At 32.9% G+C, this 17,719-nt stretch overlaps 2 protein-coding genes across 4 annotated transcripts in view; one reads left to right on the top strand and one right to left on the bottom strand.

Annotated features, from left to right (window-relative positions):
* LOC144850547 (uncharacterized) overlaps positions 1 to 17,719 on the top strand; it is a 52,098-nt gene that overhangs the window by 10,697 nt on the left and 23,682 nt on the right. For 2 of the 3 annotated variants that reach the window (XM_078707834.1, XM_078707833.1), the window contains exon 3: positions 1,758 to 1,886. The gene's annotated coding sequence lies outside the window, so the exon portion shown is untranslated. Of the gene's footprint in view, positions 1 to 1,757; positions 1,887 to 11,107; positions 11,224 to 17,719 lie in introns of those variants that run through there. The other variant, XM_078707837.1, reaches the window with a different exon arrangement.
* Positions 1 to 17,719, bottom strand: part of LOC144850548 (uncharacterized) — a 30,621-nt gene that overhangs the window by 6,788 nt on the left and 6,114 nt on the right. The window contains exons 2-10 of the mRNA XM_078707838.1: positions 8,330 to 8,599; positions 5,193 to 5,438; positions 4,870 to 4,976; positions 4,516 to 4,604; positions 3,698 to 3,727; positions 2,568 to 2,660; positions 2,147 to 2,254; positions 1,591 to 1,617; positions 1,204 to 1,221 (exon numbers count right to left, since the gene is read on the bottom strand). Coding sequence (XP_078563964.1) covers positions 1,204 to 1,221; positions 1,591 to 1,617; positions 2,147 to 2,254; positions 2,568 to 2,660; positions 3,698 to 3,727; positions 4,516 to 4,604; positions 4,870 to 4,976; positions 5,193 to 5,438; positions 8,330 to 8,584 — 973 coding nt within the window. The 5' untranslated portion in view covers positions 8,585 to 8,599. The remainder of the gene's footprint in view (positions 1 to 1,203; positions 1,222 to 1,590; positions 1,618 to 2,146; positions 2,255 to 2,567; positions 2,661 to 3,697; positions 3,728 to 4,515; positions 4,605 to 4,869; positions 4,977 to 5,192; positions 5,439 to 8,329; positions 8,600 to 17,719) is intronic.

Genomic DNA, 17,719 nt, shown 5'->3' with positions numbered 1-17,719 from the left:
TGCTAAGTAAAAGAAATGTTGACAAGTTAACTAAAAGAAATTGTAAGATGTATTGTCCCCCTGAAAAAATAATTCAATAATTAACATTTTTTTAAATATTTTATGCCATTTTAATGTAACATAATAGTTATCCACTTTTACCAAAAGTTGGATCGAAAAAAAAATGTATTTACCTGAAAAAAAACCTGTAAATTAAAGCAAAAAATGGTCAAATTTGCTACCAGCCAATGGGTTTTTTGGTTGAATTTAACCATTTATTTTGTCATTTTATAAGTGAAAACATTTTTTGTATATTCGAAGTCTGATATAAATAATCATAATTTTTCATGTTTTGGGAACAATACATCTTTAAGTAAAAACAAGTTTCACGTGTTATTAAGTAAAAGAAATGTTTTACATTAAGAAAAATAAATGTCTAATTTAGTTAAATTAAATGTTCAAACGTTATTAAATCAACCAATTATACTTTGATGATTTTTGAAAAAGTTTAGAATTTTAAGATCGATTAAAAGCAATTTACAATCAAGAAATAATGAATTAAAAAAAAAAAAAAAAAAAAACTTAAACAAATAAATCAATTAGTGTTATGTTAAAAACGGGATGTGTATTCAATTCACCAGTAGGCTGTTTGTTGTTCTTGGGTTAAAACAGTAGTGGACATCGGTTCAATTGATTCTTGCGTTGTACCTATGTATATTTTTTACATAAACATGAATGAAGCTAACATGACGTTTTGGCAACACAAACATTATAGATTAAATAACATTAACGCATGCGCTCGCAAAATGGAAACTATATTGTAATATCTATATATTAATATTAATACTGTATGTGGTTGAGGTTTGAAGTTTTAAAAACAACATTAACAATAATGAAAAATTAAGGAAACAAATGGTCGTAATTTGTATCTGTCAATAGCATCTCTGTCTTCCTCCCCCATTTATTATCCCATTTCTCACAAAGCCAAATTCCGATATTAATATTATAATCATAACCATGTCGGTAAGGTTTCCTATACCACAGCCATCGTCGTCGGGGCTTCCTTCATCGTCGCGACTTTATTCACCATTAGCGTACCATACCAACACCAACCACCAACAAATATTACCAACGCCCTCATCTTTACTGAGTTATTACAATCCATTGTTATTGTTACCCTGTACATAAAGTGTTGAAAACATTGTAATATATATATATACTCACCACTATCATCTTCTTCTTCTGTTAAAATAAAAAACAAAAATTATTTATTTTGGAATCGTAATTTCGTAGAATCTGATTATTTTACAGCATTAAATACTTATTATTTATTTCCATTTACTTCTTACTCCAATCAATTGGACGTCATCGTGTCAGAAGTCAATATTTCAACATTGATTATCATTATTATGATTACAAGATGATGACGTATTTCATTTTCGTATTTCCTAATTAAAGTTAGTGGACGACAACGCACTGCCGTTGAATAGAACGAAATTAACAACGCGATGTCATCAGCAAGAAAGTGAATAATAATAATTAGCACATGTTTGAAAAAGGCCTACATACAGTAGTATTGATAAAAGGAAGATAGGACTCAATTATACATACCACATACAAAATCATCTGGCAATGCACCTACAAAAATTAATAAATTAATTACGTTATTACATCTATTGTTTTATCGGTGTTCTATGTAATTTATCCGACTTACAAATAAATTAATTCGTTATGTTTATTGATTTTAAGAATAAACAATTGTTAACGTTTGTTTACAGGTGAACCTTCTATTTGGTTGATCGTTACAATGTCTAAATTCAAGATAAATGCCGTAATTGTGGAGAAGAAAAGTAGAAGAGAACGGTGCTATTTTTTATTAAGCTTGGAAATAACAAATTAATATTGTAGTAAGTACGATCTCTTAATTTTATTTTTTTTTTCTTTAAATCCTAGTGGCCGTAATTTATTGTTTTCTTAAAATATAAACAATAGGCCCTAAGTCAATAAGAAATTAAATAAGAGACACTCACTTAGATAGAAACTTTTTTTTGTAAGGATGTTTCTATTCGCCTAGTGATTCGCGAGTTGACCAATGACAAGCGAAAAGTCAAATAATCCATTGCTTGTGATTGGACAAATCGCTTATTTGTACATACTGTGTACTTACTACATTCGTTACACATAAGTGGACATCCTTCTCGTACGTAGTCATAACCAGCGCATTGCGCTGGATACCATCCCGCATTACAGTAGGCATTAGTGTCTTCACATAGTTCTTTAAAAAAGAAAATACAATTTTAAACATTTATTGTCCCGCAAAGCAAAAAACTAAAGTCATAACTTTTAAATGCCATCTACCACCTATCATCTATCAATAAACGGTTACATTTAACCAGCGGTTGTCTTTCAGAAAAATGACTTACGGTTTACTTGACTTTTTCACCTTTAAAGTACGATTTATTGGGCAAATAGAGAATATTAAGTTAATGTTATACTACAAATTGGAAGTGGTAGGGTCTAATTTTAGAGTTATTAAGAATTAAAGTTCTCGGTCCGATCATTAACAGTTTGATGGATGGTATACTTACCAGAGCAGTCCTTCCCCATGTAACCTTCTGGACAGGTACAGTTGCAGTGAGTTTCACTCAATGTGCCGCAATTAGCACATTCTTGATTGCAAACTGTCGAATAAGAATCATAAAAATATTAGGTTTACATTCAATTAAAGGTCCACATTATAATCCAATTGTCAAACTGATATTTCCGAGAAAAAAAAGTAGTTTTATTTAGTAGGCTGGGTCCGTGGAACTTTCCCAATATAATTGAACAGCTATGATTTTGCCTTTAAACAGCATCATATCAAGCAGCGGGTCAAATTACACTTCCACGATTTGTATACTCCCCATTTAATTAGGCAAAATTTGACAATTTCAATGCACTCTCGAGAGTGCTACAGTACATTTATTTTGTATCATGTGACCCACAATCGTCCAATCAATGACAAGAATCTACTTAGGTGTGTCTATAATCAATTATAATTATAATTATATACATGAGTGCTTGTAATGCGTTTTTGATGGGTACGATTTTTAGAGCTATCTGTTTTTTTTCTATAGGTGGTTATAAGAATATAAACAATTGTTAACGTTTGTTTTACAAGTGAACCTTCTATATTTATATGGCAGGACAACTCAAATTAAATACATGGAAATACTATTAAAATGGTCTAGACTGTACATGATCTCAGAAAGATGGATAGTTACAATGTCTAAATTAAAGATAAATGCCATAAATGTGAAGAGGATCGAATAGCAGAAGAGAATTAAACATAAAACCGGATAAAACGGTGCTATTTTATTAAACTTGGAAATAACAAATTAATAATATAAGTACGATCTCTTAAATGTTTGCTTTTTCCTTTTTGCTTTAAATCTAATGGCCGTAATATATTGTTTTCCTTAAAATATAAAAAAATAATGTGTTTTTGATGAGTACGTGTTCGAAATAAATAGTACAAGTAAACATACAAATATGCTTTGATTAGCGAGACAGAAAGCATCATCATCATTAGTCGCGTGAAAACACGACTCTACAGCTCACTCTGTCGGTCGGTGGGTCGGTAAACACTAACTCAAATTTAAGTACGCGACTGCAGCCATGTATATGGCCTCTTATTTTCAATTTTTCCTACTGATAAATATATTTTTAATTAACATACCACAGGCTTCCTCGTGTTCTGTACACGAACCTGAAACAAAATTAAACAATAATTCAATAACAAATCACTCACAATTTAATAAACCTCAGTGTGTATAGATTTAAATAGACTTAAATTAGGTGAAATCCTAAACATCACTGTGTTCAAGAAAACTATTTTGTGACTATACCGTGACTGATGAACACGGCCACACTATCAAACTTTATGTGGCAAAAAACCTGTGATGTGCCCATATATAGACACGATGACGTCATATCACTACCATATTTGGGCACATAGCACTTCTGTCACATAAAGTGGGCACATCATACTTCTGTCACAGAGGATTAGATAATGAAGTGAAGAGTGTATTTGGTAATGCTGTTGACTTTAGTTTTTTCGTCTATATTTAGCGTGTCGGTATACTGATTATTTTTAAATTACATCCATTATATTTATTGAAATAATTTGAATAGAATTAAATGTTGACTCTCTGCTTAAATTCATAAATAATTAATAATAATAATAATATGATGGTAATGTCACAATGGATTACAATCGTTATATTAATACACTCTAAAAACAGCAGATTATTTTAAACGTAAAGATCCGCTGTTTTCCTTTGTATGTTTAGCTTTTCGAAAGTGCAAATACTCTATACGCATTGATATACAAGCGTCACACATTTGTCACACATTTAGATCTAAACGTGTTCAGATCTAAACGTGTTTAGTCAACCATCTTAATTTACTTATAGGCCTACATACGGCATTGATTGTACGTTGACGCGTTTAGGTCTAAACGTGTTTAGTAAAACATCTTAATTTACTTATACATACGGCATTGATTATTGTAGCATTGTCCTGATCCAGAGGAACACTCTGTACAGCTTGATCCACTGAGGTATGGATGTCTCGGGTAGTTACCTCTGTAAAAATCACATTAAAATGTCCTGTTAAAACATTGACATGATCACAAAAGTGTGATATGCCCAAATATGGTAGTGCTTCAATCATGACGTCAACGTGTCCATATAATGGATTAATAATAATCAATTTTTGTTTCACATAATGTTTGATCATGTAGACAAAGCTTAATACAAACAACGTGAGGAATTTTGTAATAGTTGACTATATCGAATCAATTTTCGAATGTTACTTTTTGTTCGAAACAAATAATAAAAATAAACTTACGCAGGCCCATAATTACACGTAAGTAACCAGGCATTTGTTTGCCCCTCGCTTGTTTCCGAACAGAATGTTATACCACAGCCTACTGCATAGGAGTCAGCCCAAACCACCTGCAATCAAGACAATAACGCTAACTATATTAGTCATTATTATTCTACTACATTAAAACTTGGTTCCCACGCAAGGACGTAAGCGCATGTACCGCAAGTGAATTAGGTCAATCAGGACGCCTTTGGGACCGTCGCCTGGAATGAATTTTGAGTTTTCTTATCAAAGATGTGTAGGCCTATTATCTATACTTTTCAATTTCATTATGATTTTCTAACCTGGGTATAATGTCCACAAACGCCGGTACAAGCCCTTGATTCGTATGTATACATGCTCACTTCATTGTACCAGGCCTGCGTAGCACCGACTCCATCAGGTTGGACATCGGCAGTACCGCTGCCAAGCCATAGGTTTTGCCCTATCGGGTTAAATACAGATGTAGTGTCGCTCTCTGGTTGTCCGTGATCCCAAGTACAAGTGTCCGACCACTCTTGAGCCAATGTAGCCAAATCATCATCCCATTTCTATGTTTTTACAATTAAAGAATGTAAGTGAAATGTAATGAAATTTATTAATAATATAAATTGAATAACATGTTTACAAAAATCAGTATTTAGAGTTTAAAAAATGTTAAGCGTTGTGCGAGAGTTCATTAAGTGTCTGTAGGTAAAGTAAAGAATATACATACATCTAGAAAACTAACTACCAATTCATTTATATGTCTAACTCTCTCATTCGTATTTTTTTCAATTACAGTAATCTTTTTTTAAAGAAGTCTTATACCATATTTTCGAAGTGCTTATTTGGCGCAATTTTGTGATTTTTTTAACTATTATTTATTCATTATAAATAAAGTCCCAAATTCTTATATTTGATTAATATTATAAACAACTTAAAGCCCGAGTAAGTCTACGTTAGACGAGACTATTATTTTCCTAATTAAATGATACCATTGCCAAACACTTTAATAATTAATTAGGAGCTTTCTGCAACGACCAATAGTATTTGATTAATTGCAGACGAAATCAATACATAGAGTTTTCAAAGCTACCCTATTAGAAAGGCGTTGATAATCTGATGGTGAATTATTTATCGGTTTTTATAGGATTACAGCCCTTATACAACTATGTTATAAGGTAGCAGTACAAACATTTTGTTGGGGTTTTTCGGAAACAATACTACGATGTTTGCCGTATCAATTAGCTGTGTTGATGTATCGATTTTGATACTAATGATCTAAAGAGTAAAAAAGAGCAATCAATACGTTGGTCATTTAGCTGACTAGGCAGTCATACTCTGTACAGTATCATGTAATCTCCCGATTCAAGCCCCGGCGTCCATACCTCCAAACCACAGAGCTTTGGCTGATGGCTAGAAATAGGTTCAAGTCCCACATGAGAATTACTTGCAACATGTCTATTCACAAATGTACTTATTGTACAAGTACAATTACGTAAGATTAAACAAACATCTGATCAATTAACTTAGCTCCATAACATATAGTTTCAAAGTACTTAATATATAGTATTCTATCATCCTATTGTTAGTGTTTAAACGAATTATTATAGCCTAAAGGCCCATTTACACAGACGAGTGGTTACGGTAAGCGCGTAGATTGTCCCACGTAGAATTTGTATCTATCCTTGGTGAGTTTCCGCTCATCTGCCCTTTGTGTAAATGGTTGGTAAGAAATATATAGATAGATAGATTCTATATTATTTCCGACCGCTCGTCTCTGTAAATTGTCCTTAACCTTAAACAATATCATTTATTTCGCCATATAGAAAACAAAAACAAACATAGTGACAGAACAATGTAAACCAATGAGGCAGAATTACCTAAATGTTATAAAAACAAAATATCAGTCGACACGGGCTCTCCACAAAGAAATACATGCAAAGAAATACATATTTTTAAAAATAAACATTGTATCAAAAATATATATTTACCGTAAATCAGTAAAATATTTCTTAATACTACGTTTGAAAGAATTACAATTAGTTTAATAACATGTGAATCTTTATCATAACACTTTTCTGAAATAATCAATACATTCAGTACGAAACATAGGCAACTAATTTAGTTACATCAACGAGAAGATGATTAGAGAAACTTAATGCATACACTGGACATCTAAATAAAAACATTTTTTATTAAAAATGCAATTATCAGCACGCGATGTCAGACTTTTTGTTTGATACAATTTTACAAATATTAGTTCTATTGATTTTTAATAATTTTAAATAAAAATCAATGATCTAAGCAATGCGATCATTTGCAGTTTCTTATTTTGGCATCAATAAGTAAATTAAAAAGTATGTTAACATCAATTAAGAAACATATAGGAGGTCTAGTGGAATTATAAATCTCTATAGGCCTAACTCTAAAACAATATTTTTTTTAGAAAAATGTCTTTATAATTTGATTGGAATACGTGTTCATATTTAGTAAGACATTTTTTATCACCGAATTCTCATCCATCACATCATGTTGCGGGCCTATCTTAAATAAATGGAATAACGAAAGATTATCAACTCTGAAAGAAAACAGAATTGATGATAATCGGAGAGCATTCTCCAATTTTAGTACAACCCTAATCCCTTTATTTTTATTTGATGTTATGTATGCAGTAATTATCAGTTAGTTACCTTGGTAACAAACAATAATCGATTCTTATAACCCGTAAATGTCTGGTGTGCATTCGTTTAACATTTTTAAAAATTCCAAATTAATTAAATAGATCAAATTAAATTAAAGATGTATTGTCCCTTGAAACACAAAAAAATGAAGGTCAAAATATTCTAAATTTAAATTGGCCATATCAAAGTAATATTAAAGATATTCACTTTAAGTCGAAAATTCAAGCCAAAAGCAACAAGTTTACGTAATTAACAGGTAAATTAGTTTGATTACATTTGTCTGGAAAATCGTCGCGAGCGAAAGTAAACAAACATTTCAAACCACGAGTACGCATTATGCATGATGCTAATTAGGATTGTTTACAACTCGTCACGATTGAGAAGGTGTTTTCACACAGATCGCGAGGAAGTTTTATGATTATGCATACAGAGTAGCCAAACAAGCGCGTTTCATTATGGGATATGTTTTGATCGAAAACTTTGACTGGAAGTCAAAGTTATTTTTTTAACAAAAAAACGTCTGTATTTCAGTTAAATGATTTTTTTTTCGAAAAATTTTTGGTGATAGTTAATAACTATTATGATACTTCAAAATGACCCACCTTTTTTCGAAATCTGTTATTTTTTATTTTTTTGGAATTAGTCAAAGGGACAATACATCTTTAATCAAATAATGTTACTTAAAAACTCAATTTTATTATAACGTCTCATGTACCGTACGTTGATACCCTAGGAATTAGGAATGGCAAAAATAGTGAATTGAAAACAAAACTTGCCATAAATATCATATCCGATGCCTCCGGATTCACTCCTGATCTCAACTCATTATGTTTGTCCAAAATCGCTTGTATTTCACTGTTTGAATATACGGTAGATCGTCTTCTTCGTGAGTTAACTGTATCATTAGCTCGTTGCGTACCAACATATGGGTTAGGGTCTATCACTCCTACTGATGTGTAGATGATCTCTTTTGCGTAGCTATTACAACAAATCCACGCTAACAACGGGATTACACACTGTGCTGCTCTCATGGCTCTGACCTAAAGCTTTAAAAAAAGATAAATGAAGAGAATAAATTAATAATCTTCGTTGTTAATAGTAACAGCAATATGTCCATTATAATATGCATGTGTTGTTAGGTTAGGCTTATGATCATGTGATAAATATGTGACTCTGTATCACATAGTTTTTCTTATGATACTGTACAAATTATAGATACAGTACCGAATGGTACATGCCTATTTATAATAATCTACCGTACCGTACCGATATGTCATCAAAGTCCACTGAATGCTATAACTAGCATGCATTTACACATCCACCAGCGAATTAGGTAACCAAGCCAATGTGTACCCGATATTTGGGACAATTGCTTCACTCTCGCATGCACATTAGGCCTACTCGATATCACTAATTATTAATCGCCAATAGGTTGCCAAGCGCATGCGTAAAGTAGCCTTTTAAAGCCAACCGACCAACTCAAGGATGTCGTACCTGTGACAAGCTTCGATCGTTAATCGTTTATGACAGTTATTATAGTTCGATTGGATATCGGACCATCTTCTTCTGTCCGGAATATCGATGCGTTCGTTTTGTCCTTTACCGCGGTACTTATTAACGGTGACTGAGTGACAAAAATGAACAGCGTGGTAATTAATATTATATGTTTCAGTTATATGTATCAGTTACAACTTCGTAGCTGTCTATTTCCGCCACTCTGGCCGTATTTCCGCAGTCAAAAAAAGAACCGATACTATTATTATCCGAGAAACACTCATAATTGCTGTTATGCTGCGGAAATACAGCATCTGACTTATTCCACAATTATCATCAAACATTGAGAACAAAATCCCACTGAGAAAATACTCAGTATTGGGTAAAACTATGGTAGGGTTTGGTAAAACATCTTTTCTTTTGGACAGCTTTCTGAACAGAAAATACAAAAAAAAAATGTTCTGGTATTTTTACAAGTATTATCACTTAATCGATAATTTCTTTACGACCTAAACGATCAATAATATCATTAGTTGTACTTTTTTCTAATCGTTATTAGGTAATAAAACATAAACACGAGGTTATTATATAATACTCACGCCTGATATCGGCTGATTTACACTGTAAAAATTAGCCTAGAATATGATATAGGCCTACGCATGCGTATAACAAACGAAAAACAAAAACAGGCGTTAATCACAATTTGATAGTTGTGTACTACTAAAGGTACGGTCCCGTATTCAATTTTGAACATAGGGTAATGAGCTGTTAGGAGCTCATTTTACTTGAGCCTCGGCATTGTGTGGTAGGGTGGCCAGTTACTTTCCACGCCGCCTTATCCTCCCTAAGTAATAATAATAATAATAATAATTTATTTGGAGTTTACACTTTTACAACAGTGGCACTCGACCAAGTGGAAGGTGCATCCATAAGAAATATATAAAAAAATTATGATATAGTAAACTACAATTACAATAAAAAAAAAAGTCGATGTAGGTCAACATGTCAGTATTTTCAACTCATTTCCGGACTCATTTACAGCTGAATAGACTGGGAGTTGTCGGGAATTGAACCCAGGTCTCTCTGACAACAGTCAAGTGTCCTAACCACTCGACTCCCAACTCCTGTGTGTACTACAGGTCTATAAATAGCAGCAATTGGAAAATAACTATATATTGTTCACATGACAAAGCCGGTGAATGTCAAATTAGGCCTAAAGTTATGTATATTCAACCCACTTAAATTTATAGATTATTATAAAAATTGGCTTTTTTACGCACCATTACCCAACCCCTTTGAATTTCGAGAACGACCTGGATTTAAAATTAGTACATTCTAGGGGTTAATGGGATTAGATGTTTTTAGAAATGGCACAAATACCCAATTGTATATCGTTTTGTTCAGTATCTGATTTTGTTAACTATAACCTTTAAGATACAATTTTATGATGACGGTACATGTTCGTCCCATTATTACAACTAGATCGAATTATTAGGTTTTATATAAACATGTCATGTTTGCGATTTGGAAATATGAATTTGCCTATGCCAATTATGAAGCAGAGTGAACTATAATTAAGAGTCAAAAGTCAAATATACACATCTTGTTCAATAAAGGATTGAGTGATTGCACTCTTCTCTGGTATACTTTAATTAAAATGTTCAAACTTGTTTGAGTAATGTTATCTCCACAATTATCACGCCCTCATTTTGAATTTACATTGATATTTATGATATGTTAATCTGAGTTTAAGAGAGTTGCCACACTTCAACAACCAAATAACCTGAATATTAGTCCGAATCCAATTAAGTTGTGTTAACAAATTAAAGTTTAGTGTGTATTTGAACAAATGATTTTTTGGTTTTACATGACTGATTCTTTACTGTACATAAAGTAGGACGCATTCTATTATGACCTTGTAACAGTATTATTGAGATATCTTCAAAACATCATACAATTTTGGATTCGGTAGCGGTACACCAAAGCTTTGCGTGTTGTACCTGTAGGCTTGTAATATACGTTTAGGAAGAATCTATCTAGGCCTAATCGTCGGGGAAAAAGATTGTTGCTTGGTCGATATTTATTATTTTATTTTGCAAGAATTGATGGTTACCGGTACAGGCATTTAAATCTGACAGGTTTTTATATCAGAATTGATTAAAATTCAAAACCAGAGGTCAGTATTATTACTATTTTTAATTTAACAGGCCTAGTAATTTTTATTTACAAAATCCAGAGCTATGCAAAATACGTAGCTTTTATAAAATATACAAATGCATAAACATAAAAACACAATCCTATTAGGGCCTATAGTATCATATTATAGTTCTTCGATTTTTAATATTTCCCGAATTCCGATATAATTCTTAAATGTTTCCCGAATTCCAATCTGAACCTAATATCTTTCCAGGATTCCAATGTAAATAATACCTTTCCCGAATTCCAATCTAATGTAATATAATGTGTGGAGGTTTTACTGTATTAAAGACTCTACTGGCTTGGTTGATTGAATATCACAGTTGTTTATTCAATAATCTATATATAAATTTACGTAAGGGCAAAATTCGGTAAATCGCGCGTTACTTCTAGAATGTTTACTCGATGGTATATAAAGTTGGTTCGTACTTTCGGTACTGATTTTAACCACCTGATGTAACCCTGTTTACTAATTAAATTGAGTTAGATAATTAGTTATTGACAATTTGGGTTCAGCGATTTGCCCCAAATAGGGGTGTTTTGCGATCGTGGTATACACTGTCTAATGGATGTCTATCTTGAAAAATACCCACTCACAATAATACGAGGATGCTTCGCATTTTCCTATCTCCTCCTACGATAATTGTTGTTAATAGCTGAAAACCGGTTTACATCATCATAATGTTGAAGACAGACCGATTTTCTTAAAAAAGTACTATTTTGATAGGTTTAATATGTTTATACAAATGTATTGATTTGTGATGAATGGAACATTCCAAGTTATTTGGTTTAACCATAGAGGTATAGGCTTACCTCCATGGTTTAACACAAGTAGGTAAATTTGTGGGCCCTTTGAGAATAAACATAGTATTGCAATGCTGTACAATACTGTAAATAGGTATTAACCACTTTTGATCGCCATTTTGAATCGCAAATTTCTTACTGTGAGTGTTGGTACTGATAGATATAATAAACAAATATACAAATAAACTTTATTACTGTGAGTGTGGGTAGGCCCTACTGTTAGATTATAAACACATAATATACAAATAATAAACTTTATTACTGACAATTGCCTCTCAACGTTTGTAGTAATTAATAATTAAACAATATATAAACGTCGTAGTGGTGTATCGTTACATCATGGAGCTAATTTTATAGCTCCATGGTTACATGTACTTTACTATTTCAATTGACTATGACAGTGAGAGTTTTAACAAAGTATTAAATCGCAAATGTTTTACTGTATTTAGTGGTATATTATTTATAGGACTATAACAAATATTTCGTTAATGAGTCCAAATAAAAAAATTGGACTCATTTTGTGACAAGTTTCTTTCTCGGAAGTAATTCCCAGGGTGCTAAGTTTGGTTGACTACATAAATGATCACGCTGAAATTACCGTGTGTATTCGAGAACCATCTGTGGGCACGACCTACGTTATAATACTCAATACGATACAATTATACAGAAACAGGAACAAAGTGATGCTGTAAGTGAGGTGTGGCTGTAGATGTGCTTCTGAGGAAGTGTCGGTAAGGTATTCTTCGAAGAAGTGTCTATGAGGTGTGTCTTCGAAGAAGTTTCTGTAAGGTGTGTTTGGCTATTCTCAAATTTGGGAATATATCGGCTTATGTTCATCAGCATATGTCATTCATCTGTGAGCTTAATGATTGGTCCTAAGTCTGTCCAGGTACGTTTGGATGGGAGTGATTGATTTTTATCTGGGGGTGGGGGGTTACAATGATGGATTGGCCCTATCGAATCTCTGCTTAAAACTAATAGTTTTACGATGGGAGAGATCATAAGCTCAAATCAACTGTTTTCTTTTGGGGTTTAATTATGCCTAATGGACATTAAAACATCTGGACAATTTCTTCACTGGAACTTACTGGGGCAAATTGGTAAACCCAATTGTGTGATACTACAGTAAGGTTGATTTTTCAATTATAAATCTATATCACTACATTACACTAAACCCGATTATTTTTCCCGAATTCCAATTTAAACCTGAATATTTTTCCTGAATATCAATCTGAACCTTAAATATTAACCTCTCTCCCGAAATCAGTGAAGCGTTTTTAATCTTCCCTGGTTATATGAAAAACAAATTGTATAAGATTCATACTGAATAATTAACTGTATGTTTGTGAATTACCGTTAGTGTCCGTCCAATGGACCGTTGACACAATTATGCAGTCTTATATAGATTATATTTAACAACTAAATTGGATAAAGCCTACCACCTTCTTATGTGTTCTATTATTAGCGTTCAATGTCAGTGTTGCCTCTTTTCGTCTACACTCTCATCTTTTGTTTTCTCCCCGACGAATCTAACTTAAAGTACAGTGTTAATAAATGTCAGCTATCTAAAGTAGGCAAACACATTATCAAGAAGCTAGCTTCGTCTAAAATAAGGGCTATTTATACGTGAATAATGAAGTAACATGACTCGATGCTATTAAATTAAGTAGGCCTCAGCTTATGCTCATTATTGCAATACAATGAGAACTGCAATGAGATGCGCGGCGAACCCTCTTACAAATATTGATAAAAATTAATATAAAAGGGCCTGAAAGATTGTGTTCTCTATATGGTTCAACACGGAGCAGGCACGTTCAAAAAGCAAATGAAAACACACAAAAAAGCAATCAAAAATGTTGAATCACTCATGAACGTATAACGGTTTAAAAATGAGATATAATTCTCATTATTCGGTTGCAGGTTCAATATTCTACTACCGGTACCGTAGACCTCGTGTTAACCATAATTGCAATGTCAACGGATTTTGTTAATAATGAAACCGATTAGATGTAGCCTGATACTTAAAACTTCATTGATCTTTATAATTGGATAGGCATAGGTGTTTAATTAGAAGAAGACCGCGTCGTAATCGGATAAAGCGGCGATATACGTCGACTACCAAATGTCATTATATATCGTAAATAAACTATATTCAGATCAATAGTTAACAGACCGTGTAAATTCTAGTTTATGAATTGCAGCATTAAACAATTTTGAGCGGAAAATTAACGGATCCATTCAGACAATACAATGAATACAATCGATTAATTGACGGTAATGAAGGATCTATTTTTCATTAACACCTTTCCTTTTTGTATGATATTTCGTTCGCGCTCGATCAGACAGTACCATAAGTATTGAAATATTATAAAGGAAGAATGAATTTCTATAATACTTTTGATTTAGAGTTTGATCCCCACTATGAAGATTAACATTTTTGTGAATTCTGGTACTGCTGGGCCTACTTATAATATAGCCTATTATTAATGTTGAGGAGTCTTCCAAAAGCTGCACTTCATATCTAAAGCTCTGTCTACACTATCAAACTAGTTTGACAAAAAAGTGTGACGTGCCCACATATGGTGGTAATATGACATCATTATGTCCATATATGGGCACATCACATGTTTTTGTCACATAAAGTGTGTAGATAAATTGCTTTCCGATTTAGTGTTATGCGCAGTGTCTCTCTGTCTTCATTTATTGCTGTCCGTGAAAGGATTTCAAATCCGACTTCCCGAGAATCTGGTTTCTTGACCACGAGAAGCTCTTAATATTTTAGAGTCTCACTATTTCTGGATCGGTCACTGGTTAATGCCATGTCAGTGGCTAAAGCACACGTAAATCTACGTACGAGGGCGCGCATTTTTAAAATCAAATTTCAAGTATTTTATTTCATTCATATTACGCTGTAAATTTGGGATGCGTTGTTACACAGGCTAACCCCAGTCGATGTATTTTACTCGGGACGTTTAATCAGGTATGAATAGTTGGGTGTAAACCGTGTAAAATCAATAATGTATCACATTTAGTGAGAACTGTTGCGTTTTGGTGTTTGAAATTATTTTACCAATGTGTGTCAATGACACGGTGTTATTTGATTAGCACAGACAATCCATTCAAACAGAAAGGCGCATATTTTCAATAAATTATAATATAATAATATCATATTATGTTCTGAGCCTGTTGTGTTTAGCCTATATATAAAATATTATATAGGCCTATATATTCATATTATAATTTATTGAAACATATCAATGCGTTTTTCTGTTAATAACACCGTGTAATTGAGAAAAAATGGCTGTTTTACTTTATCAATTTGATTTATAGCTTTAAGAAATCGGATTCTCACAGTCATATCTGTAAACAATGTAATGTAATATGAATATATACCGTGTTTTTGCTGAGGCAGAGAGGGAGAGACTTTTACGCGGCTTGTCATACCTGTTTAAACGTATGGGGTTAGCCTGTGTAACAACGCTTCCAATGAATAAAATAAAATACTTCAATAATAATTAATTCGATAAAAAAAACACCCACATCGATAGTGCGTACCTACCTTTGATTTGAGGTTATTAATAATATTATAATAAATAACTGCCGCTAGTAATACAACACATAATCAGAACATAATAATACACACAAAACACATACAAATCTGCTTATTCTATCTAAACACGTGTTTATTTGTTTACAAAGTTGCACTAGCAAACAATAAATAATTATTCAAATGCATAATGCATATAAATATTGTTAAGTATTATCTTAAATGGCAAAATAACATATCTGGCGCCTACCTTATTTTTCAAACGATTTAACGAGCAAATGCAGATTTCAAGTCGTCTCAAAAGTAAATAAAATTATGTTACTAACATACTGTTTATTAACACGTTTTAACAGATATCGATAGGCGGTGGATGTGTTATTGTATCTAGTTAAGTTTGTGTGAAAACATTGTGTGTGTTTTCATTCAGCACGAAAGAAAGTAACACGTCTAATAAAATCAATCCACGCGTTGGAGGCGCTATATTATAGACCGAAAAAAATGTCGGTAAACGAATTATTACATAATAATATAGCTGTTATGTATTAATATTTTAACTGTAGTTTTTTCTATAATATAACGTAGGCCTACAATATGAAGGTTCAGTTGGCCTAGATATTGTTTGTAACGTATTATTAGAAGCATATGAACAGCAGCAACTAGGCTGTTTACAAAGATTGTAAGCTGGTGAATGAGATTCTGCAAAATAAAAGAGAAATACATAGTAGAATCATAACAGAATGCTGAGCTTCGGAGATCAAATGGGTTATCTGTCTCTGCGACACGATCAGTTCCATTAACGACTAAAATACTTGTCTTGATTGCATGTATGGGAGTCACTCAATGCTACAAATGACAGCACATCATAGTGATGTATTGCAAACAATTCCCAGGGAACTATATAGCTAAAAAACTTTATAATTTTATCTTATTACTATTAAACAAGCTCGTTGCTCCGTATAACAATGTTTATCTATAGTAGAAGATAGACGTTGTATTATATACAATAAAAAGTCAATTATTATTGTTACTAAATAATTATTATTATACACATGTAGTTGCAACATTTTTAAAATGTCAAAATAAGTAAAATTGATATTATTTATGACCTGACCTGACCTGTCCTACATTTATTATTATTGTCTCTATGTGGGGTATTACTATTACAATACAATATATTTCAACATCATCTTTCTTTTGTATTTGTAGTATTATACGCTGCTTTGTTTTATGATTTATTATGACACCTAAGGCCAACGCAATACTTTTATTATATCATGTAATAGCATATAACCACGCATATAACCCGAATGTATTTTTTTAGATCTTTATTTTTTGTAATTCGTTACATAAAGCTACTTTCACACGTTCAGTTTCACGGGTGCAGGAGAGTGGTGGATGATCGTTCTATAAACAAAACATTGCCTGTAGAGAGTCCACAGCAACTCAGCCCCAACCATAGCCCCACCATGGTTGGGGCTAAAAATTCGTTTGGTTTATATATGTCGATATACCGTAGTACAGAGTGCTAAAACAACAATTGGGATACTCCATAATTACTGTGCTCATCCTGCACGGGGGATGATACGAATATTTCATTCGGATACTCAGTAACAGCAACACCTCACTCGCGTGTTAATTTTTATCAATATAAACATTTAAACCAGTAAAATTGCGGTCATATTGTGACTATAATAAACTCTTTCTTATTTGCGACCAATTTGGCGCACCATATTTAAGCAAGGCCGGGTCATATTTTGCGGCCAAAAGCAGTCCTGCCACCCGGACCGGTTTTATCCAGGCCGGACCTATTTTGGCGGCCAAAATCGGTCCGCCCGGACTGAATTTGGCGGCTAAAATCGGTCCGCCGGACCAAATTTGGACCGATATTGGCGTGACACGCCGTCTTCAATAAGTTACAAATACAAGTGTGGGGGTGGGGTGCGGGTTGGGGGTGTACGTATGTACGTACGTACGACGTCGATGGTAAAGTTTAATACGATCCGTGCCGTGCGTGTCCTTTTTAATTTTAAAAACTAATAATAATAATAATAATCAATATTTTGCAATTGCATCTGAATCTTTACAACCGGCGAAAAAAAGACGACTTCACCAATACCCAGCCCAA

The sequence above is a fragment of the Antedon bifida genome, chromosome 8 (genome assembly GCF_963402885.1).
Source record: "Antedon bifida chromosome 8, ecAntBifi1.1, whole genome shotgun sequence".
NCBI lineage: Eukaryota > Metazoa > Echinodermata > Crinoidea > Comatulida > Antedonidae > Antedon > Antedon bifida.
The sequence above is the reverse complement of the archived record's forward strand: the minus strand, read 5'-3'. Positions and strand labels throughout refer to the sequence as shown.